The following is a 25132-nucleotide window of genomic DNA, read 5'->3' on the forward strand; positions in this document are numbered from 1 at the left end:
GAATTGCGCAATAGAGTTGAGCGGGACTTAAAAACGCCCGACAGTCTATGTTCGCCATCTTGCCCGACAATATCATCTGCGCCACAGCAGCCGGAAGTTGCCGGGGCTAAAGCGGAGCAGCAGTGTGAGGCGAAAGCGGAAGAGCAACCGCTGGGCATGAAGGGGGAGGAGTGGCCAGCTCCACCCACCCCCCCGATTCCAGGCGGGGAAACGTGCCGCCCTCCTCCCACCGCCCCTCCTCTCCACCCGCCCTTGCCACTCTCCAATGATTCCTCCGGTGCTGCCACACCGCCATCTAGCGGAAAAGAGAAAAATTCAACAGAAAGTATTAATCAGCTGTTAAAAGAGGTTGTGCAACAACTAAAGGACTTGACTTCACAGACTCAGCAAAAAGGAGAACCTTGGTCAACCGCCGGTTCGAGAGACAACTTGCCACCCTGTTTCTCCGGACCTACCGCGGCTACCCATCCTGGCCGATGGAGTGGAGTTGTTCGGGATGCTATTTTGGATGGACAGTGGGGAGTTGTATCCAACATTGGCCCCATGGCTTTTCCGGTGGTACAGTACAACGGTCAAGGAAAATGGGAACCGCATGATTGGAAGATTCTACAACAAGCCAAAAATACTATATCGCAGTATGGTGTTAAATCGGAAGCCTCGCGACAAATTGTTATTTGGATTTTTTCTGCTGATTTGATGTGTCCCCATGATTGTCAAAGTCTGATGAGGCTTCTGTTGACACCTACACAGTTTTTGTTATGGGGATCGTCATGGTCTCAGAGGGCAGTGAATGTTGCTGCCCAACATCAGCAGCCAGGGGATCCATTATATGGGATTACAGCAGAAATGCTCATTGGTGGGGGACGTTATGCGGATATAAATGTCCAACTAACTTTTCCTGTCAATATGTTACAGTTATCTTCTAAGCTTGCTTTAGATGCGTTTCTTTCCTTACCAGGATCGGAAGGCCCTTCTTTCAGCTCGGTGACGCAAGGTGCAACTGAGAAGTATAGCAACTTTATTGATAGGCTTTGGGATGCAGTAATGAACCACCCAGATTTGGGAGAGAACAATAAACAACAAATGTTTAGAATTTTGGCCTTTGATAACGCCAATAACACTACCAAGGCCATTCTAGCCAGTCTGCCCAAAGGGGCAGGAGTGGAAGAAATGCTTTCTCGGGTGGAAAGAGCAGGAGTTCAACAACAAAATGAGTCGATGGCAGCTGTGCTGCAAAGTGCTGTCAAAGAAGTAGTACAACCATTGGCAGCTGTTGTTAGGCGAAAACGCTCTCCAGGAATAGTTCAGCCCTTTAAAGGCATCTGCTATCGTTGCGGGGAACAGGGGCATAGCAAGCGAAATTGTCGTGCTCCCGTATGGTGTGATAGGTGTCAAAAAAATACCCATGCTACTAAGGCCTGTTCGGGAAACTTCAAATTGAGCGCGAGGAGAGGCCGCGTGCAGAAACAAATGCCCCCTCAGAACAACAGCAGCAATCAGGGTTTTTACTAAAACACTCGGCTGCCACCAAAGGAAGTTTGGGAGTCGACCTGGAAACAACAATAGATTTCACTTTAACCAATACAGAAGTGTGCAAAATCCCTAGCAATGCAGTAGGGCCTTTAGTAGCTGATAGTAATAGGATAGGTGGAATCCTTTTAGGTCGATCTTCTGCAGGAATAAAAGGATTGATCGTAATTCCTGGAGTCATTGATGCAGACTATACTGGTCAAATTCATATTATGGCCTATACAATTAGTCCTCCTCTCTTCATCCCAAAGGGCAGTCGGATAGCCCAGATATTAGCTTTTAAAAATCCTTTAAATCGATCAAACCAAGATTGGGAAGAGCGTGGGTGTAAAGGATTTGGTTCTACTGGACCTGCTGTATGTTTCACTATGAAATTAGACCATCGCCCACTCGAAACTGTGACTTTGACTCAGGATAACCTTTCAATAAGAATAAATGCAATGTTGGACACTGGTGCCGACATAACTATTATAAATCGAGCAAATTGGCCGTTGCAGTGGGAAATAGAAACCCCAAAGGCATTAATTGCAGGAGTGGGAGGGAACTCAGCCTCATATATAAGTAGTAAACCGGTTCAAGTGAGTTTCCCAGAAGGCCAGAGGGCAACACTGAAGGTCCATGTTTTGTCGCTCCCTGGAAATTTGGAAGCATTAATTGGACGTGATGTTCTCAGTCAGATCGGGGCAATGCTGACTACAAAGCATTTTTAGTCATGGGCACTGGGGAGCAATCGCCCAACCCACCGTTAACATGGATCTCCAATGACCCTGTTTGGGTTGACCAGTGGCCCATGACTAAAGAGCGATTGCAAATAACTAAACAACTAGTATCCGAACAACTTATAGAGGGACATATCAAACCATCTGTCAGTCCATGGAATACTCCTATTTTTGTCATCCCTAAGAAAAGTGGGAAGTGGCGTTTACTACATGATTTGAGGAAAATAAATGACCAAATGTTGCCTATGGGAGCCTTACAACCTGGAATGCCATCACCTAATATGTTACCTGAAAATTGGCACATACTTATAGTTGATTTAAAGGACTGCTTTTTCACAATCCCACTGCACCCTCAGGACACTCAGAGATTTGCCTTTTCCATACCCTCGATAAATAAAGCAGCACCAGCAGAGCGGTATGAGTGGGTGGTACTTCCACAAGGGATGAAAAACTCTCCTACATTGTGTCAATTATATGTCGCCTGGGCACTGCAACCGATAAGAGAAAAATGGCCTGAAACTATCATCTATCATTATATGGATGATATTTTGTGTTGTCAACAAATTCCTTTTGAAGCGCATCATATACGACAATTAACAACCATGCTAGCAGACAAGGGACTTGTAATTGCACCAGAAAAGATCCAGAGGTCTCCACCTTGGAAATACCTAGGGTGGACCATTGAACAGGCAAAAATTCATCCTCAAAAAATAGCACTAAAAACTCCTCTTAAAACATTGGCTGATGTGCAGACGGTCTTAGGCGACATCCAATGGGTTCGCAATTGCGCTGGCATTACCAATGCAGACATTAAACCACTAACTGAATTACTGCGTGGCACTCAGCCTGCAGCTGAAATTCATATGACGGACAAACACCACGTAGCCTTACAGCACATTATAAACAAACTTACTATAGCCTGGACCGCAAGAAGAATTCTTGAACTGCCACTTTCTTTGCTTATCTGTAACACCGAAGAATCACCTTTTGCCGTTATATGTCAATGGCAAAACAAGAAGGGGGAGATGAAGGGACAACAGGGAATGAACTCTGTGATTGCCATTGACAACAAGAGTAATGATAACTTGCCAAATTCCTCCCTTTTTCAAATTTTGGAATGGGTTTTCTTACGGGTACAACCACGTTGCAGTATACAAACTCGTCCTGAAGCCGTAGGGGAATTAATCCGAAAAGGGAGAACGCAAATTATAGAGCTGACAGGACAGGAACCAGCAGACATCAGTATTCCTGTTAACGCTGTAGATTTAGAGTGGTGGATACGCCACATGCTGGCCATTCAAGAATCTCTGTTAGGATTTAGCGGAAAGGTGCATTCTCAGCAACCTCAAGGGAAATTGTGGCAGATTCTAAAACGAAATCAGTGGCTAGAAAAACCTAAAGTGATTGTTAGCCCGATACTCGAGGGGTTGACGGTTGTCCTGGTTTTGGCTGGGATGGAGTTGATTTTCTTCCTATTAACTGGTATAGTGCTGTGTTTTGGATGTAGTGTGAGAATAATGTTGATGACACGCTGATGTTTTGGTTGTTGCTAGGTATTGTTTATGCTAGTCAAGGACTTTTCATCTTCCCATGCCCTGCCAGATGTGCAGGGGGCTGGGAGGGAGCGCGGCCAGGGCGGCTGGCCCAGCTGGCCAATAGGCTATTCCATACCATATGACGTCATGCTCAGCATATAAGGCTGGGTGAAGAAGAAGGAGGGGGGGCGTTCGGAGTGATGGCGTGTGTCTTCCCAAGTAACCGTTACGCGTGATGGAGCCCTGCTTTCCTGGCGATGGCTGAACACCTGCCTGCCGATGGGAAGTGGTGAATGAATTCCTTGTTTTGCTTTGCTTGTGTGCGCGGCTTTTGCTTTCCCTATTAAACTGTCTTTATCTCAACCCACGAGTTTTTCTCACTTTTACCCTTCTGATTCTCTCTCCCATCCCACCCGGCGGGGGGGTGAGCGAGCGGCTGCGTGGTATTTGGCTGCTGCCAGGTTAAACCACGACAGTCCTTTTTGGCACCCAACGTGGGGCTCGAAGGGTTCGAGATAACGACAGGTTTGATTGGAATGTGCTAGATTGAATTTATAGCTGTTACTGCTGTTTAGCTATTAATTCGCAGGCTCTTGTGCTTGCCATGGGGCTTGCTTGCCTTAATGTGTATTAGAGTCTTGTGCTCGTTAGTGGCTGCTTTTTTTGCTCTCGCTGCTTGCTGTACTGCTGCACTGCTTATCGTCTTACTGTGCTGTGCCTGGGAACGTTCTGATAACAGCAATGGGGATGCGCCTGGGCTGGCAGATGGCCAGGGCATCGCTGCTGTTTCTGTGCTGCTGTGCTGGACAGGCTGGAACTCCAGTGTGAGCTCAAGTCGAAGGGACTGTGGCCTGTGGCTGAGTCCATGCGGGACAGGACACCCCGAGGCGTCTGTGACCGAGGATAAGCCCATGCCCAAGCAGGTACATCTTGAAGCATCTGTGGCCGTGATTATGTCCGTGCCGCAGCAGGTATACCTCTGAAGGGATTGTGGCCTAAGGATAAGTCCACGCTGGAGAAGGTACACCTCGAAGCATCTGTGGCTGTGGCTAAGTCCATGCTGCAGCAGGTACACCTTGAAGCGTCAGTGGCTGTGCATGAGGCCATGCTGGAGCACCTCAAAGCGTGTGGCCGTGGATAAGCCCATGACAGGGGAGGTACACCCCTGGAGAGATTGCAGCCATGGGTAAGGCCATGTTAGAGCAGGTTTACTTCTGAAGGGACTGTGGCCCATGGAGAAGGCCACACTGGGACTGGTGCACCTCGAAGCAACTGTGGCTGTGGACAAGTCTGTGCTGCAGCAGGTATACCTCTGGAGAGACTGTGGCTCATAGGTAAGGCTCCACTTGGAGCAGGTACACCCTAAGGGACTGCAGTCTGTGGATAAGTCCAAGCCGGAGCAGGGGCAAGGGGAGGAGTTCATTGCAATGTTAAACCCTATGGTCTGGTCCAAAGGGACCAGGGGTGGAGATTGTAATGGATATACCTTTAAATTGTTGTAACCCATGATTTGAGTTGCATGTTATAGGAATTACTATAGCAGGAACCACCTGAACCAACGGAGGACAAACTTTACAAGAAGCAGCGCAGGTGCAGCAGTGACCTGACCTGAGCTGGCTTTGGTGCCCAGTAACTCCATGCAACACACCACCTCTGCTGACCTGAGTGACCACCATAACAGATGGAGCCCAAAGTCATGGACTAAATGAACGCAGTGGACATTTTGTGGACATTTATGGATATTTTATGGACATTTTACAGGGGTGGTCCATAGACTAAGGGAATGATATCTGTGTATTATATCAAAAGATGGGAAGGGGGATGGTGCGTAATGAGAATGTATTGGATAGTGTGGGACCTGAGCATGATGTAAATAGTATGGAATAAGGGGTGGATACTGTCCTGGTTTTGGCTGGGATGGAGTTGATTTTCTTCCTATTAACTGGTATAGTGCTGTGTTTTGGATGTAGTGTGAGAATAACGTTGATGACACGCTGATGTTTTGGTTGTTGCTAGGTATTGTTTATGCTAGTCAAGGACTTTTCATCTTCCCATGTCCTGCCAGATGTGCAGGGGGCTGGGAGGGAGCGCGGCCAGGGCGGCTGGCCCAGCTGGCCAATAGGCTATTCCATACCATATGACGTCATGCTCAGCATATAAGGCTGGGTGAAGAAGAAGGAGGGGGGGCGTTCGGAGTGATGGCGTGTGTCTTCCCAAGTAACCGTTACGCGTGATGGAGCCCTGCTTTCCTGGCGATGGCTGAACACCTGCCTGCCAATGGGAAGTGGTGAATGAATTCCTTGTTTTGCTTTGCTTGTGTGCGCGGCTTTTGCTTTCCCTATTAAACTGTCTTTATCTCAACCCACGAGTTTTTCTCACTTTTACCCTTCTGATTCTCTCCCCCATCCCACCCGGCGGGGGGGTGAGCGAGCGGCTGCGTGGTATTTGGCTGCTGCCAGGTTAAACCACGACAACGGTATATACAGATGCGGGAAAACGTTCTAGACAAGCTGCATGCGTATGGTGGGAAACAGATCAATGGTGCAAAAAGATTTTGCAAGGGCAAGCTGGAGATACCTTACAGACTTTAGAATTAATGGCGGTGGTATGGGCATTAGGGAACTGGCCTGATCATCCTTTGAATGTGGTGACTGATTCTCTATATGTAGCTGGGCTTATACCAAGAATTCAAGATGCGCTGATTAGGGAAACAAATAATCCTCAGCTAGGGAAATTATTTATTCAATTAAGATCGACCATCTCCCAGCGAGTGGCTCCGTGCTGTGTTATTCATATCCGTAGCCATCAACGGGAGTTGGGTTTAGGACAAGGCAATCAGATAGCGGACAATCTTGTCAGTCCAGCGTGTCATGTACCACCTGTAGATAAATTTTTACAAGCTAGGCAGGGTCATGAAATATTTCATCAAAACGCAAAGGGTTTAAGAAGGCAATATGGGTTATCAGAAAATGAAGCTCGCTCTATCATACAGGCCTGTCCCAAGTGTGGAAATCATGGACCTGGAATAGGGCTGGGTGTTAATCCAAAAGGTCTCAAGGCTTTAGAGCTCTGGCAGACTGACGTCACTCACATTGCTGAATTTGGGCAGCTCAAATATGTGCATGTCACCATAGATACATTTTCTAAAGTAATATGGGCCACGGCTTTATCGGGTGAGAAGGCTCATCATGTGTGTAAGCACCTCCTTGCTTGCTTCGCAGTGTTGGGTGTGCCAGAACAACTGAAAACAGACAATGGCCCTGCTTACACCAGTCAGAAGTTGAGAACCTTTCTGATGAGATGGGGGGTCAAGCATATTACTGGCATCCCACGCTCACCGATGGGGCAGAGCCTTGTAGAACGCACGCATCAGGTATTGAAGGACTATCTAGCAAAGCAAAAGGAGGGAGAAAAGGACCCGCAGATGAGACTGCATAAAGTCCTATTTACCCTAAATTATTTGTGTCTGATGGGAGACAGAGAAGAGCCATCGATTATAATACATCACCAAAACCTTAAGTTTAACTCTCATACAACGCTTCCGAAACTAAAAGTAATGTATCGAGACCCAATCACTGGCATGTGGCTGGGCCCAGTTTCGGTAATATTTAATGGAAGAGGATACATGTGTGTTTCCACAGATAAGGGACCAATATGGGTGCCTAGCCGAGCGGTGAAACCTGCACTCTCACAAGAAGAGGTTACCTGGGCAAACAAAACAGATCAATCTGCGTTTTGTTTTGTCTCTTGCTACGGCAACTGAGCCTTTCAGAACCTGTTTGGTGTGCCTGGTTTCTGGGTAGAAGAGTTTATGTGTTGCATGAACCTATCCGATCATGGTGAGTCTACACATAAACAATTACAATGGTTAAAAAACCATGTAAGCATGATACCACAAAATCATGGCATTTTAGATGAATGGCTCATGAATATTTTTAGAGAGTTGCTGCAATGGCTGATAGCTCTGATAGAAGAAGGTTTGCATATATTGATTATCATCTTAATATTGTGCGTATGCTTTTGTATTGCTTTTAGTTGTATAAAAAAGGCTGTATCGAAAGTAGTAAATCAGGCTTGGATTGTTCAAAAACAAAAAGGGGGAATTTGTGGAGGGATTTTTATTAAATAAAAATCATCCTATGAACATTCCAAGCACTGAGGATTTGTTAGTAATAGTATAAGGCTGCTAAAGAGCAATTGTAGTTTTAGAGTCTCTGAAGTGATAGTAGAGTAGGAAAAACAGGCTGAGGAATGTAAATATCAGGAGATTATGTAACGGAATGCAGGCGCAGGAAGCGTTCGCGTGGACACCTGCTTTTGACCAATCTGTGTATGTTAAGATTCGTGTGCTTGCTGACTGTAAACCAATAGAGGATTCATAGATGCGCGTGTTAGTGTGGCTAGCTTATAAAAGTAGCACAATATCTTGAAATAAAGGAGAATGACCATACCCACATTGGGACTCCTCATTACTCCGGGAACGCGCTCCCACTCCGACCCATGGTCACTCCAGCACTGGACTACCCTCACCAGGAAGAATTTCTCCCCTTTGCCCAACAAGTTATCCCTTGCTGCAATTTATGATTGCTGCCTCTTGACCTTTCACCATGCACCTCTGAGAAGAATCTGTCTCTCTCTTCTCTACAACCACCCTCTAGGTCATGGAAGACTGAAATTAGCTCCTCCCATGCCTGAGCCTTCTCTTCTCCAGGCCAAACCAGCCCATCTACCTCAGCCTCTCCTTTGAATGTTGTTTGCTCCAGCCCCCAACCACACTGGTGGCCCTTCCTCTGCTGGACTCGCTCCAGTTTGTCCTCATCCCTCTTGAACTGGGTAGGCACAAAGCTGGATCCAGCATATTTCAGAAGTTCAAATAAAAGTTGAACATAATTTCCTATTCTTAACACATATTTATTCTAATGTCATAACAAGACACATTGCCACAATGTTAAAACAGCTTTTCTAGATTAAGAGTAACAGCAGATTATCAAAAGATGTACCAGCAGCTCCAAACACTGAAGCACTCTGATCTCAATAATAGATACAGGAAACCAAAGTTTAGTGACCCTGACCTATTAGATTGCCTTAAACCTAAACTCAAGGTATGATGTTATCCTGGGCTGTAACTTTGAAATGCAATGGACTGACAATGGTGGTGTGAATTTAGCACTATGTATTTCTTTGCACCTGTGCTTAAACAAGCAAGTGCCTACTGCCATATCGAGATGAATAGTCATAGATGTGACAGAAATATGAAAAGGAGAGTTAACTAATGGCTAGATATCAAATAACAAGTCTAAAGCAAAAGCCAACCTGCAAATAGGCAATTAAAGGTGTTTCTTTGAAAAAAAAAAACTCAAGAGCTCTATACTAGCTCACTTTCTAAAATTATATTCAGGTCCAGTTAAAACTAACATTTTTAGAAAACAACCTCACACATTCATCAAAAGTGAATTTTGAACTGCAGTCCGTAAACTGCAGCACTTTCATTGTAATATCTATTTGTAAAGGTTTCTTAGCGCTTTCGATTAGCTTTAAGTTTCCTGATGTATCACCCCAACAATGTCAGGGTAAAAATGTTACTTGTGAGAAAGTGACCCTCAAACTTTGAACCTAATCATAAATACTACAGTTCTCGTACATCTCTGTTTCCTTTCCTCTTCTTATTTCTTACTCTCATTCATTGTGTTATGCAAAAATTACATTATAAACTCTGTAAGACAGTGTTGGTCTGCTTACAGTTGTTCTGCTACGTAACCAGCACACATTTCAGATTAAGTACAAGTACAAAATAAGTAAATAGTAGTTAATTTTATTATAAACATTTTGCATGCTGAACCTGGGTATTTTTGTTTGTTTTTAAAGAACTCTGGTCTAACAATCCTATCGAGTACTAGTAATGGCATTGAGGAAAATCACTAGTGGTTGGAATTACACAAGCAGGCTGATCCACCAACTTCATCTATGTGTGTGCAATATCACCAAATAAGTGTCATTATGCAAACTCTTGATTATTGGCACAGTTGAAATTAGTATCTATGACGTATAAGGGTCAGATTCTGACCTCAGAACAAAGAGACTAAAGTTGTAGAAAACTATATTGGCATAAAACTGGAGATTACAGAATCTGTTTCATTGAGTTTAGAAAAGGATTTGATAAAGGATCTTAACATTCACTATCAAACATGTTCTTACATATCAAGAATGGTTCACAGTGGCATATATGCTATGCCATTCTACTTTTATGTTTAAGGTGAAAAACTGGTGACTGATACCACAGATCCTTCTCAGAGACCATTACAATGCGCAGCAAATGAGAAATCAGGACTCAGAGTTGCATTTTGTGTTGAATTTGAATACAATGCCTGAAGAATCAGATGGTAAACTATTTATAGCACTGCTACGCTTTGATTTTTCCTATTTTCAGCCTTTTTCCTAAAATAGAGTACAGCCCCAAAATAGCTGTTGCAGACAGAACAATAGTATTGCAATGCAACACGGTGCAGTGACCCAATGAATATCTGATGCTCCCGTCAAGCAAGAAACTTGCAGTTAGAGCAGCAACAGCCATACTGCCCCTTTTGTTCTTTCTAGCAAGAGGAGGAGGAAGAGCATCATAATCTGCCATAAAATATCTTGGCATAGCACTATTTAGTGACAACTTGACCAAAAAAAGATGGAGCACACCTCACATTTGAGATAAGGAAACTAAAAAAAGGAAATAAAATAATTAGAATGGTATCAATGCTTGCATTTTTATGTCTGTTTAGAGAGAAAGATCTTTAGTCAGAAAAAGGCTTCATGCTGACATTATCTGCATTTTTAGCTAAATTCTGGTGATATTTACCACATCAGTGGTAAATCATATCTCCAAAACTGAACTGTAGGACCTGATAAATAATTTACCAGTTTGCAATGAATAACTGAAGAATAAGCTCAGTAAGGTAATTAATTATTTCCCAAATCTCTACACTGGGTACAGAACCTAAGATCCAGATCTCCAACATGTACTATGTAACAGTACAGAATGATACACATCATTTAATGTCCTCCTATTGAAGCCAATGGCAAAAGTTCCATCTCCTTTCAACCTAGTCAGAATTTTAACCAAATACTAATCCTAAATTAATTGTTTCTGTAAAACAGAAATGAATTGAACTCATCTGATGTTTTGAAGGCAGAAAGCCAAAGATAGGAGAAAAATTCCTAGCAGTTAGAAATTTTTCAGTCCCTGTATCTATTTGCCAGGAAGAACAGTACGCATGAGAGATTAGACTGGCAAGTCCTTTTAAAACCTTGCTGCAATTACTTATCTACATGAGGGAAATGCCAGCATACAGAGTCAGTGTTCATGAATGCTTCAGGAACTCTATTAACAAAAAGTTTGGTTTATAGTCATGCACTGCAGTATAAATGACATAGGTATAAGACTTATTTTGAATCATTTAGAGGATTTCCTGTCAATATTAGAAAGGGGCCATGGCTTTTCTGCATGTGATGTATCACATTCACAAGAGGATTTCCCAGCCAAAAAGGTATGACAAACAATCTATGCATACGTATGATTTCATCTTGTGAATTAATTCTGCTTGTTCATGGCTACACTGATTTACTAGAATAATTAAAAAAATTGGGGGATTTTCACTGTAATATTCCATGCTATGGGGATTTACAGTATAACAGATTCCAGGCACAGGCTTCAGCCTACTGCAAACATTCCAGCAAGGAGTTTAATTTGCTTTTTTATTTCATAATGTTCAAGACAGACAGTTCCGCTTCATGAGGAAAGAATCCATTTTCAGTGGGCACACATCTTTTAAATATTCTATAACTTGATTTTGTTACTTACTATTCTTACCACTGGAGAAACACTATTCAAAAGAAAAAGTTCTATGTCTTTAGTACACTGTGGACAATGCATATTGTGTTAACAACTCTAAACTTAATTTAGCACAACAATTCTCTACAGATGCATTCCATTCTCGTATTCTGTATAATAGCATTATCTTAGGAATTAGCACTCAATGGTAAACAAAGGTGTTTATTCCTACCAGCAGGAGCCTGCCAGGTGACTGGAATCTAGTTTTACATTATGCTCTGTATAGTCAAAGTCTAGAGCTACACTTATTATAAGAAAATAAAAATCAGAAATTTATTTTAAAAGCACAGTTAAATAAACTTCTGCTAATCCAGATTATGCTGTTCTTATTACTTTCATAAACTACTATTTTTTCATGACTGTATTCAAATTCTATGCCTCAGAAAATCATTCTTGGTGAAAAGTTCCTAATCCAGTCATGATCATCTGTAAGAATAATAAAAACAAAGCATCTATAAATCAACAGCCAGGAGTTATATTAAGGAAAGGGTTACATCTGAGATCAGAGTGAAGTTGAATACAAGGACCTTGAAGACACGTGTTGAAGTATCTTCTCTCCAGAATACAGAGAGCTATATATTGAAATTGCCAGGGAAAAGTGTCTGAAAAAAGTTTTAAGTCTGAATAGAAGTTTTGATTTTAAAAATAAACAGGAATGAAATGAAAGGGATGTTCCTCCAAGGCACTATTATCATACTAACATGAGTACAGGTTTAGTTCTTAATGTATTAATAACACTGAGCAAAGAATTTATTTTATTTGACTTCTTACAGCACAGTCCCACAGAGTTTCATACATCTATCTGCTCTGAGCACAGAGTCCTTCTGCATCACTGAACCCTTATAGACTGGGGACTTCATTTTGAAATATTCATCTCCTTTTAGTCCTTGCTTGTTTGTCAGATTGCAAGAAATACAAGTAGATGTAAATCAATAGAAAATGTAACATGTGTCAGTCAAAAGTGAAAAATCATGTTAAATAAGTCTACAGATAGATACAATATAAAGAGAAATTAAAATTTAAAAAATGATATTTTCAGAAAATTGTTCTTGAAAACAGCTACTTAAGCTTTTCTAAAGGGAAATCATACCACACAAATCTAATGAAATTCTTTGAAGGGGGTTACATGGTTCTGATTTAGCTAATAACCTGCTTGGACTTGGGGAAGGAAGGTTTTCTGCCAAGGCTTTTGAGAAAACTAGGAAGATACAGAAATAAGAAAAGGTCTTTGCATAAATAAGTAATTAGTTAAAAGAAAAGAAACAGAAGATAGGACAGAATGGTCAGGCTCTGCCTTGGAAGAAGATTATCATTGGAGTTCCATGGGAATGTGCACTGAGGTCCTTGCTATTCAATGAATAGAATAGAATAGAATAGAATAGAATAGAATAGAATAGAATAGAATAGTTCAGTTGGAAGGGACCTACAATTATCATCCAGTCCAACTGACAGATCACTTCAGGGCTGACCAAAAGTTGAAGCATGTTAGTAAGGGCATTGTCCAAATGCTGACAGGCATGGGGCATTGACCACCTCTCTAGGAAGTCTGTTCCAGTGTCTGACCACCCTCTCGGTAAAGAAATGCATCCTAATGTCAAGTCTGAACCTTCCCTGACACAGCTTTGAACTGTTCCCACGCGTCCTGTCACTGGACACCAGGCAGAAGAGATCAGCATCTCCCTCTCCACTTCCCCTCCTCAGGAAGCTCTAGAGAGCAATGAGGTCGCCTCTCAGCCTCCTTTTCTCCAAACTAGACAAACCCAAACTCCTTAGCCACTCCTCATAGGACATGCCTTCCAGCCCCTTCAGCAGCTTTGTTGCCCTCCTCTGGACACATTCGAGCACCTTAACAACCTTCTTAAATTGTGGGGCCCAGAACTGCACACAGTACTCAAGGTGAGGCCGCACCAACGCTAAATACAGAGGGATAATCATCTCTCTTGACTGGCTGGTTATACTGTGTTTAATGCACCCCAGGATGCGGTTTGCCCTCGTGGCTGCCAGGGCACACTGCTGACTCCTATTGAGCCTGCTGTCAGCCAGCACCCCCAGATCCCTTTCTGCAGGGCTGCTCTCCAGCCACTCCTCTCCCAATTTATAACTGTGCCCGGCGTTACTCCGTCCCAGGTGCAGAATCCGGCATTTGGACTTGTTAAATTTCATGCCATTAATCATTGCCCAATGCTCCAGTCTATCTAGATCCCTCTGCAATGCCTCTTGTCCCTCAAGAGAGTCAACAGCACCTCCCGGTTTGGTATCATCAGCAAACTTGCTAAGGGTGCATTCAACTCCTGCATCCAGATCATTGATAAATATATTGAACAGAACTGGCCCTAGAATTGGGCCCTGAGGAACACCGCTCGTGACTGGTCGCCAGCCAGATGTAGCCCCATTCACTACAACCCTTTGAGCTCTGCCCTTCAGCCAGTTCTTCACCCAGCACACCATGAACCCGCTTATCTCACAGTTGGACAACTTATCCAGAAGGATGCTGTGAGGGACAGTATCAAAAGCCTTACTAAAATCCAGAAAATCTACATCCACCACCTTCCCTTCATCCACTAGGTAGGTGACCTCTGTGAACCTGTGTTGACTGTGCCTGAGGATTGCATTGTCCTTGAAATGCCTTTCAGTAGTACCCAGTATGATCTTCTCCATAATTTTTCCAGGAACTGAGGTTAGACTAACAGGTTTGTAGCTTTCTGGGACTTCCCTCATGCCCTTCTTGTAAATTGGAATAACATTGGCTAGCTTCCAGTCAGCAGGGACCTCCCCAGACTCCCAAGACCTTTGGTAGATGATCGAGAGGGGTCCTGCCGTAACATCCGCTAGCTCCTTCAGTACTCTGGGATGAATCCCATCAGGCCCCATGGACTTGTGAACATTCAGCTGATACAGCTGGTCCCTTACAATTTCAGTGTCCACAAATGGAAAGTCACTGTTCCCACACTCGTGGTCCTCCGACTCAGGGGACCGGGCAGCCCAAGGTCTATCAGTATTCTTAAAGACTGGGGCAAAAAAAGCATTGAATGCCTCCGCTTTTTCTTCATCCCTATTTGTCAGGTGACCATCTTCAACAAGTATCCGTCCAATGTTTTCTTTAGACCTCCTTTTGCTATTAATGTACTTAAAAAAGCCTTTCTTGTTGTCTGAAACAACACTGGCCAGTTTCAACTCTAATTGAGCTTTGGCCTTTCGTGTCTTCTCCCTGCATATATGAACCACAGCTCTGTAATCTTCCTGCGAAGCCTGACCTTGCTTCCAGAGATCAATACAATTTCTTTTTCCTCTTGAGCTCCATGAGGAGTTCCCTGTTCAGCCAAGCTGGTCTTCTGCCCCGCTTGCTTGACTTGCGACACAATGGGATTGCCTGCTCCTGTGTTTCTAAAAGGTGGTTCTTACAAACTGACCAGCCCTCAAAGGCAGATTCCCGGGGGACACTGCTAAGTAGCCCCCTGAATAGCTTAAAGTTTGCTCTCTTGAAATCCAGGGTAGCAACTCTGCTGTCCTTTTTTCTCATTACACTGAAAGTTTTAAACTCAACCATTTCCTGATCACTGTGGCCAAGACAGCCACCTACCATCACATCTCCCACGAGTCCTTCTCTATTCACAAATAGCAAGTCTAGGAGGGCATCTTTCCTAGTTGGCTCACTGAGTACTTGTGACAAGAAGCTATCTTCCACAAACCTCAGGAATTTCCCAGACTTGCTTGACACAGCAGTATGGTATTCCCAGTTGATGTCTGGGAAGTTGAAATCTCCCATAAGGACAAGGGCTACCGAGCCAGAGATTTCTCCTAATTGCCTGTAGAATAACTCATCAGTGCTTACATCCTTGCTGGGCGATCGGTAGTAGACACACAGTACAGCATCTCCTTTGTTTTCCATCCCCCTAATCCTCACCCAGAGGCTCTCAACCACATCATCCCTAACTGTAAGGGCTGTACAATCAAACCTCTCCCTTACGTATATTGCATCTCCTCCACCTCGCCTGCCCTGCCTATCCCTCCTGAATAGCCTGTAGCCCTCCATCCCAGCACTCCAATCGTGGGACTCATTCCACCAAGTCTCACTAATACCAATGATATCATAGCTCTGAAGTCCTAAACAATCAATAAAAAGAAGACTGAGCAATGAGATGACAAAGTTTGATGATGATACTAGGTCACAGTAGTAAAAGTAATGGCTAACTGTGAAGAAGAGCAGAACACAAGCACAGGACTGAGTGACCAGATAATAAAATAGCAGCTGAAATTTAATGTAGAAAAATGTAAAGTGATGCACGTGAAAAAAAATTCTAACTTTACATATAAATAAAGAGCTCTGAACTTACCATTACCACTCAGGAGACTGTGGAGTTAAGACTCCCTGGAAACATAACCTCACTGCTCAGTAATGGTTAAAAAAAGCAAATGTTTGACATTATTAAGAAAGGAATAGGAAATGAAACAGAGCACATCATTATACCACTGTATAAATAAGTGTTCAGGCACATCTTGAAACACTGCATGTAGTTCTGGTCTATCCCCATTTCAGAAAGAACTTTATAGACTTCAGAGAGGTTCAGAGGTGGGTAACAACGGTGATTAAATGTATGGAAAAGCTTCTTTGCAAAGAGTTGCTAAATAAAATAACAATAATAATCACACTCATAAGCAGCATAAAGAGATAGATTAGACTGATCCAAGAATCATTCGAGCTTGGGAAGAACCTCAGGTGGTGTCTAGTCCAACCTCCTGTTCAAAGAGGGGCCAATACTGAATTCAGACTAACATGCTCAGAGCTTTGTCCAGTTAGGTCTTGTTGGGTCATTCTCCAAGGATGGAGACCGAACAGCCTCTCTGTGCAACTTGGCAATGCTAAGTTATCTTCAGTGAAAGATGTTTTCCTCGTATCCAGTCAAAACCTCCACTCTTTCCATTGAAAGCCATTGAACTGGCTCATCTTTATCAATATCTTTAGTCTCCAAAATAAATATAAAAACTATGGGGAGGGGTCAAATGAAGATGGCAGGAGTAAGATTCAAAACAGACAATGGAACAAGAGTCTGCACACAGCTGGCTGAATTGTGAAACTCTTGCTGAGACTCTTGCAGATTATGAAATGTTATGCTTTTTATGTGGGTTCAGGGAGAGACTTGGCATATTCTTTCACAGAAGAGTAATCCACTGAAGCTTCCTAATGAATGCTTAGGAGACATGATATTTGGCTAAATTAACCCTTGTTCTCACCTGACAGCTATTCTTACATTAATGTTCTTTTAACTAACAGTTTCTGGTAACACGTACCTGCCATTGGTGGGAACTGTAGATTCCAATTTTTCAGATCAGTTTTTCTCCTTATTAATTCTATGTAATGATAGCCCGTCTCTCTACCCAGAGCTTGTTTACACAATGTGTATCAAACAAAGTTCTTCACGGTTTTAAACATCATGATTCTACAATCTACCTCTGATAAACCCACCTACGCTGGCTAGAGACCCAAAGCACCAGCTCTCTGTCTCTATCAGACATTAAAATAGATGTACAGCAGGCAAGTGAGGATTTGTCAAAAATACCATCAAGGCTCATGAGGCATTACAAATAATGGTTCTGATGGGCAAGAAACCTCTTTCATGAGCCCTCAGGCTGTTATGAAAGTCAAATTTAGTGCTCTCAAACACTAGGGATTAATGTTACTTGCTACATTGAGACAAAGTGCTCCTAAAATCTCCCCCAAGCACCTCCATCAGTGCACTTCATGACTATTTGCAGCAGTATATCACTCATTTGGTACTAAACTTCTCCTGAGTATATTTTGCTGATCATTAAGAAGTGTCCCAAATGTTCTGTCTCATACTTTGCATCAGCTGACTCCAGAGTCTAAACTCATGTAATTTAAGCCATTTCACTTGGGAAGGGGGAGGGAACAAAAGATAAATCCCCCAAACAAACAAAACCAGAACAAAACCCAAAAATCGAAGACCACAATTCTCCATCTCAGAGAAATTTTGCTGTTTGTATGGCTTACTAACAAGAAACAGACCTTGAAGTTAAAAGCTGCAAGTTAAAATATTTTAACATCAAAACTCAAGAGCCAAAATATGAATGTACCATAATTGTCTTATAACGGACATGTCTGCTTTTGTCATGGTTTAACCCCAGCCGGCCACTGAGCACCATGCAGCCGCTCGCTCACTCCCCCCACAATGGGATGGGGGAGAGAATCAGAAGGGTAAAAGTGAGAGAACTCGTGGGTTGAGATAAAGACAGTTTAATAGGGAAAGCAAAAGCCGCGCGCACAAGCAAAGCAAAACAAGGAATTCATTCACTACTTCCCATCGGCAGGCAGGTGTTCAGCCATCTCCAGGAAAGCAGGGCTCCATCACGCGTAACGGTTACTTGGGAAGACAAACGCCATCACTCCGAACGTCCCCCCCTTCTTCTTCTTCGCCCAGCCTTATATGCTGAGCATGACGTCATATGGTACAGAATAGCCCATTTGCCAGTTGGGCCAGCCGTCCCGGCCACGCTCCCTCCCAGCCCCCCGCGCACCTGGCAGGGCACGGGAAGATGAAAAGTCCTTGACTAGCGTAAACATTACTTAGCAAGAACTAAAACATCAGTGTGTTATCAACATTATTCTCATACTACATCCAAAACACAGCACTATACCAGTTAATAGGAAGAAAATCAACTCCATCCCAGCCGAAACCAGGACAATGATGGATGCCATTAACATTGTTATTTTATTTTAGATAATAAATCCTGACAGTCTAATCAAATGTGAAAAATGAAGCAAGAAAATAGTACAGACACAAGGAAAGTGTCCTGGTTTCGGCTGGGATAGGGTTAAATTTCTTCCTAGTGCTGTGTTTTGGATTTAGTACGAGAAGAATGTTGATAACACACCGATGTTTTCAGTTGTTGCTAAGTGCCCTCCTAGTCCAAGGATAGCTCCCGTGCCTACTGACTGAGCTAGGTACACAAGATGGGAGGGAACATAATCGGAACAGCCAGCCCAGCTGGCTAATGGGGTATTCCATACCATGTGACGTCATGCTCAGTATATGAATGGTAGGCGTGATCCAGGAAGTAGCGATCGCTACTTGGTTATCGGTCAGCGCGGGTGGTGAGCAATTGCATTGTGCATCACTCATTTTGTATATTCTATCATTATTTATTATCATTATTTTCCCTTTTCTGTTCTATTAAACTGTCTTTATCTCAACCCACGAGTTTTTCTCACTCTTACCCTTACGATTCTCTCCCCGTCCCACTGTGGGGTGGGGGGAGTGAGTGAGCGGCTGCGTGGTATTTGGCTGCCTGCCAGGTTAAACCACGACAGAAAGACAAATCTGGAGGAACATTTGTAGCTAGGGAGAAACCACTATATTTTGTAGAGTCCATGAATGATATGTAATTCCTCACAGTGGTTATATTTACTGAGCTGGCCATTGACATTTTGAATTTTAGGAGCATAAAAAGCTAGCTGAAGTAATTTCAAATTAGGATGTGATTATCCTTCCCACAGTATGTTTTATTTTTATCAACTGAAAGCAATTCTGAAAGTTGCTGGCTCAAGATTTAGTTCAAAGATGGGAACATACTGAACTTGTGTGGAAAAGGAAGGTTCAAAGATGAAGAGGAAAGAAAGGAACAAAATGACTCAGGCCAGAGCCAAAAGCTATAAAAGTCTCTGCATAACCTGGTTTGGGGTTTTTTGGTGGTGGTGGTGGTGGGATTTTTGGTTTTATTTTTATACTGAGTGGTAAAATTTGAATAACTCAGTAGACAGAAACACGAGAAATCTGCCAGAGGTAAAAACACACTAGAAAATAAATCTCTTTCCCTGAAGAGAAAGATTTTATTACATTGCCCTGTTTTCACTTGATTGAAAGGTATTCCAAAAGAGGCATCTATGACATAGGGAAGAGCCATATCTTCTAATTTTACCAAAGATGTTGTCCGAACCACCTTTGAATACTACAGACAACGCAGTCTAAGAGCTCCACAAAAATCTTCCATTGCATCAGTCATTGCATCATTTCAGGCCCAACACTACTGAAAGGAGTTGCCATATAAAAGAAAACACAATAGCATTAGTTATGAAAACGCAAGTTTGGGGGTTGTGGTGGTGGTGGTGGTTTGTATGGGGGAGGGGGGTCCTAAAAAAGAAAAAAAGAAAAAAGAAAAAAAAGAAAAAAAGAAAAAAGAAAAACAGAAAAGATTGAGACCTGGGGGAGAAGGAAGAGCTATTTTCCCCAAAACAGATGATTCTGGAGAACCTCTAGCTTCACTGAAAAACACTTGTCACTTCAACAGTTTTTCGTCTCCAGAAGCAACTTTGAGTCTAAATAAACAGTAAAGCCAAGTACTTTGAAGAACCTTGCAGAAGAGGAAGCAGTCTAGCTGAAAACTGAGTTAATTGTGTAATGTTTGTCACAGAATAACTTTAATTCCAGCAGAGGAAGTAAATCGTATATTAGGAGTCAAGTCCAGATTTCCAAAGGTGAATCACCAAATTTCATTACAAGCAGAACTGAATATCCTAAAAAGCAAAGCATGTACACATATGTGTTTACTCCCCTCATAAGAGCTGTATTCTTAGTTTAAATTTATCAGATTAAGCAGATTTTTTTTGAGAATGAAGACACAATCTCACATTGTTTTTTTAGTTTCAAGATACTCTCTCCAAAGGCTTGATAGTATTAGAAGAGCTGCACAGGATGACGCAAACATATTTGGCCAATACAGTTTCTCCACAGCATTTAAAAATCTAAATGTGCAGACATTGCTGGAAAATTAAGAGATCAAGCAGGCAAAAAAATAATCCAATACTACCTTAACATCATTTATTTTCCTCTTCTTCCCCCTCCCAGTAGCTTCGCAACCACTTCATAATAAAGCCCAAAGTGGAAAGAATCTATGTCAGGAAGTAGACAGGAAAGAGGAACAGAATTTTCTAATGCAGAAGTGAAGAGCAAGTAGTGGATATTCATTGTCTGAATGTAGGAATGTGACTTAAATCAGGAACCTAGATTCCTTACCTATTCAGCAGAGAAAAGGGCACACTCCTATTTTAGATACTCTGAATTGCCCAGTCAGTGGGAAACACAAGCTCGCAATCTGGGCATCTGAACAGCGTATCTCTGGTATGACTGCCAAACACCCCCTTTGCATCCCAAAAGCAACTGTATCCCAAGCAGCTCTGCTTTGATACCTAAAAGTTCTGCCTTCATTACTTTTTTATCTGTTCATGGGAGCCATAAACAAAATTCCATCATTTAGATAAATTACTTCAGCAGAAATAGCAGCTAGCTTGTCAGGTTGTCAAATGAAACAATATTAAGAAGCCTATGAACTACATATCCTGTATGTCTGGAAGGCCTAACTGTGAATCCAATAACAGAACCACAAACTAGAAAAGGGTCCTCAATTTTATCTTACTGTTAAGGATTCTGTTAATCTTGCTCCGTGATCAAATTGTCTTCTACTACCACCGCAGCCATATAATTCCTCTCACAAAGTAATCAAAATCAATTGTTCCAACTCACCTAGTTGGAAGTCTGCTCTGAAATCTCACTTCCCTGACAGTCATCTTATTTTCAGCCTAAATTTATTCCTGGCCACTCCATTCTATTTATTTTTGTACTGATACTTCCTTCAGTTTAAGCAAGATCTTAATCCTTCCTGGTTCCTAGACTTTATTTCTCCATTGCTATCATTTTTAATCTCCTCTTTAACAGGTTTTAGCAGCATGACATCGTATTACTGGTCCACCACATACTTCTCCCAGTATGGATAAACTTTTTTCAAACTTGAGTAATGAGAAATGTATACTGTATTCCAGCTGGATGGTTTTCCATTACACAAGACAACAGTATTCATTTCACCAGAGGAAAACTTTGCCTTATGCATTCTAGAATCCCATTTTTCTTTTTCACGGTAACCTCACATTGTTAACTATAAGTCAACCTGTGACCTACTAAGAGACTGAGGTCTGTCTTGTCTTGTGTACTTTGAAGTTGATAAGCCTCCAATTTATAGCAGAAATATTTGTTATCAAGTCCCCTACATGCGTGACTTTTTATGTCAAGTTATTAAATTCCTTCCTGTTTCAACTAGTCCACTAGGCCACTAACATCTTCTTGGGAGATAATCATAGTCTTCCATTTATTGATGATGCCTCACGACTTGAAATAAATCAGGTCAACCAAACCACAAAGGAAATCTTTGTGTAACTTCCCACCAACCTGATAGATACCACTCCAACAGAACCTGCTGCCTCTCCTTTAGACAGGTCTTTGTCCAACTTGCAATTCTGAAACCAATGTCCTGTTTCGGCTGGGATAGGGTTAAATTTCTTCCTAGTGCTGTGTTTTGGATTTAGTATGAGGAGAATGTTGATAACACACTGATGTTTTCAGTTGTTGCTAAGTACCCTGCTAGTCAAGGACATTCAGCTAAAACAAACAAACAAACAAACAAACAAACAAGCGTTGGGAGGGAGCACAGCCAGGACAGCTAGCCCAGATGGCCAACGGGGTATTCCATACCATGTGGCGTCATGCCCTAACTAATCAATGTGTATGGGACATCATATCAAATGTTTCAGTCTGACTAGATTAAGTCTACTGCATTTTCTTATCTAGAAAATGAATTAGGGAAGAAAGCGAGCAGCTTAGCCAGAGCACTCTATTGCAAAGCAGTGATGCGTTTTAATATTATTTTCTTTTTAACTCCATATTTATTTTTTTCTCCTTTAAAACATGTTCAGTGAACCGTCAGACATCATACTGCCCCCACTCTAAATGACAGGAAGCCCGTAATAACCTTTTTAAAACAGCAATAATTCATAAGGGACAAACTTTCAGGCACAACAAGCAAAACTATCACTTTTTTTCTTTAGAATAAGAAATACACATTGGACAGATCTACTTGTTAGACATGAGGAGGAAGCAGAATATGGTAGGAAAGTAGGGGTATGATTTTGCCTTTTTGTACACTCTAACATTTCTTCTGTAGGATTTTTATTCTAAAAGGATGTTTTCGTTCACTGTTTAAAATTTAGTTTTATGGTTTTTTTCTTCTCAACAGTATTCTTCATAATTTAAAATTTTCTCATATAGCTGAAATCTTAAACTTTTCTTGCAATAAAAGCATTAATAAGAGTACATATTTCCGATTTGGTCATTTTACAGCCTATACACAAAATTTAGATTCAACTTACTTAAAAAATGTGTATGTATGTCTTTTCACTGTTTTTCATATGGATGCCAGTACATCATAGCATTCTTTGCATGCTAATACTATGTACTTCCCTATTTCAGCATGTTTGAATACAAGGTTAACTTGAAAATTCCTAGGTTTATCTCAAACCCAAGAATTTGTAATTACAGTTCCTTAGTGTCCGGGTTTTGGCTGGGATAGGGTTAAATTTCTTCCTAGTGCTGTGTTTTGGATTTAGTACGAGGAGAATGTTGATAACACACTGATGTTTTCAGTTGTTGCTAAGTGCCCTCCTAGTCCAAGGACAGCTCCCATGCCTACTGACTGAGCTAGGTACACAAGGTGGGAGGGAACATAATCAGGACAGCCAGTCCATCTGGCCAACAGGGTATTCCATACCACGTGACGTCATGCTCAGTATATGAATGGTAGGCGTGATCCAGGAAGTACCGATCGCTACTTGGTTATCGGTCAGCGCGAGTGGTGAGCAATTGCATTGTGCATCACTCATTTTGTATATTCTATCATTATTATTATTATTTTCCCTTTCCTGTTCTATTAAACTGTCTTTATCTCAACCCACGAGTTTTTCTCACTCTTACCCTTCCGATTCTCTCCCCGTCCCACTGAGGGGGGGCGGGGGGAGTGAGCGAGCGGCTGCGTGGTATTTGGCTGCCTGCCAAATAATTCCTAAGGAATTCAGTTCACCTCCAATTAGTAATATATGCCTTCCACATGAACTCTATTTAGATATTACTTTGCAGGAAGTTTTATGTTATGTGTATATTTTGACAATTGTACATCTCTACAACAGCCGATTTCTACTCTGATATGAATAGATTGCGTTTGAAATATAATTTGCTTTCAAATTGTAGTATAAATTTGTCAACAACGATATGTATAATAAACATAATCATAAATGTATTTTCCTTTTTTATCACTCACTGGTGATCCAAATCCCTTATAGGCACTTGATTGTGCTTTGGCGAAGGCAGTCCAAGAGAACAGATCATATTACCTCACAAATTTCAAGTGGTCAGGTTTTAAACCAAGTCTTTCTCAGATTTCAGGTGGACAAAAAGGTCTCAGCTATCTGACAGCTGTAAGTGAAACATTTAACTGAATACACCTCTGGCCAGTCTAAGCCTTATATTGAGTTAAAGAATAATACACAATTTTAATTGGAGTGTGGCCTCTTTTCCATTTCAGTCCAAAATGTGAGCCACATTAACAGATTTCCTGGGGAAGCCTTCTTTAGACCTATACAGATTCATATTTATGAGGCAGAAGAGTAAGACTCAAGAGTTAACTAAAGCATATTTACAGTAAATTAAGCTGTCTCAAAATACTATTTGTATAATAAAAGTATTATAGCAAAAGTATATAATCAACTGCAGTGCATGCAGTACATGCAGCAGGCTTAAATCCATGCTGTTTGATGAGTGATTTAGCATCAGTGAATAAATTGTCAGCATCAAACTACAAATTAAACTTGTCTCTTCAGTAAGCTTTTGCAAACCACATGAGGTTCAAGAGTTACAGTTTGGCCATTTCTGACACAAGCAATAACATCCTTATGCTTTTCATCCCAGCAGTGAAAGGGGAGAGATTGGTAGTCCCATCTATTCAGCCCAGCGTAGGGTTTATAAAAATCTAAACATTGCTGCAGTTTCTCATAGACAATTGTAATCGTACCACTCAATGGATGAATATTCTTTTCTATCATTTTTAAGACTTCTATAAACACAGATACATACCACTTTTCAGTTTAATGTCTTCTTTTCTAAAAGTAGCTTACCATTTCCAGATTATTTTCCAGTTATTTTATACATCTGAGTCTTAATGAAAAGAGAAAGGAGGAAAGCCGAAATGTGGTTTTCACCATTGTGCTGGTTTTGGCTGGGATAGAGTTAATTTTCTTCATAGTAGCTAGTATGGGGCTATGTTTTGGATTTGTGCTGAAAACAGTGTGGATAATACAGAGATGTTTTCATTATTGCTGAGCAGTGCTTACACAGAGTCAAGGCCTTTTCTGCTTCTCACACCACCCCACCAGCAAGTAGGCTGGGGGTGCACAAGGAGTTGGGAGGGGACACAGCCGGGACAGCTGACCCCAACTGCCCAAAGGGATATTCCATACCATATGACATCATGCTCAGCATATAAAGCTGGGGGAAGAAGAAGGAAGGGGGGGACGTTCGGAGTGATGGCGTTTTGTCTTCCCAAGTAACCGCTACGTGTGATGGAGCCCTGCTTTC

The 25132-nt window shown here is 41.9% G+C and overlaps 1 protein-coding gene across 1 annotated transcript in view; it reads left to right on the forward strand.

Moving 5' to 3' along the window:
• LOC142074875 (uncharacterized) overlaps positions 1-4516 on the forward strand; it is a 94131-nt gene extending 89615 nt beyond the window's left edge. Inside the window, exon 2 of the mRNA XM_075135797.1 lies at positions 4279-4516. Within this exon, the coding sequence (XP_074991898.1) occupies positions 4279-4303 (25 nt within the window). The 3' untranslated portion in view covers positions 4304-4516. The remainder of the gene's footprint in view (positions 1-4278) is intronic.
• The last annotated feature ends 20616 nt before the right edge of the window (positions 4517-25132 follow it).

The sequence above is a fragment of the Calonectris borealis genome, chromosome W (assembly GCF_964195595.1).
Source record: "Calonectris borealis chromosome W, bCalBor7.hap1.2, whole genome shotgun sequence".
Classification (NCBI taxonomy): Eukaryota; Metazoa; Chordata; class Aves; order Procellariiformes; family Procellariidae; genus Calonectris; species Calonectris borealis.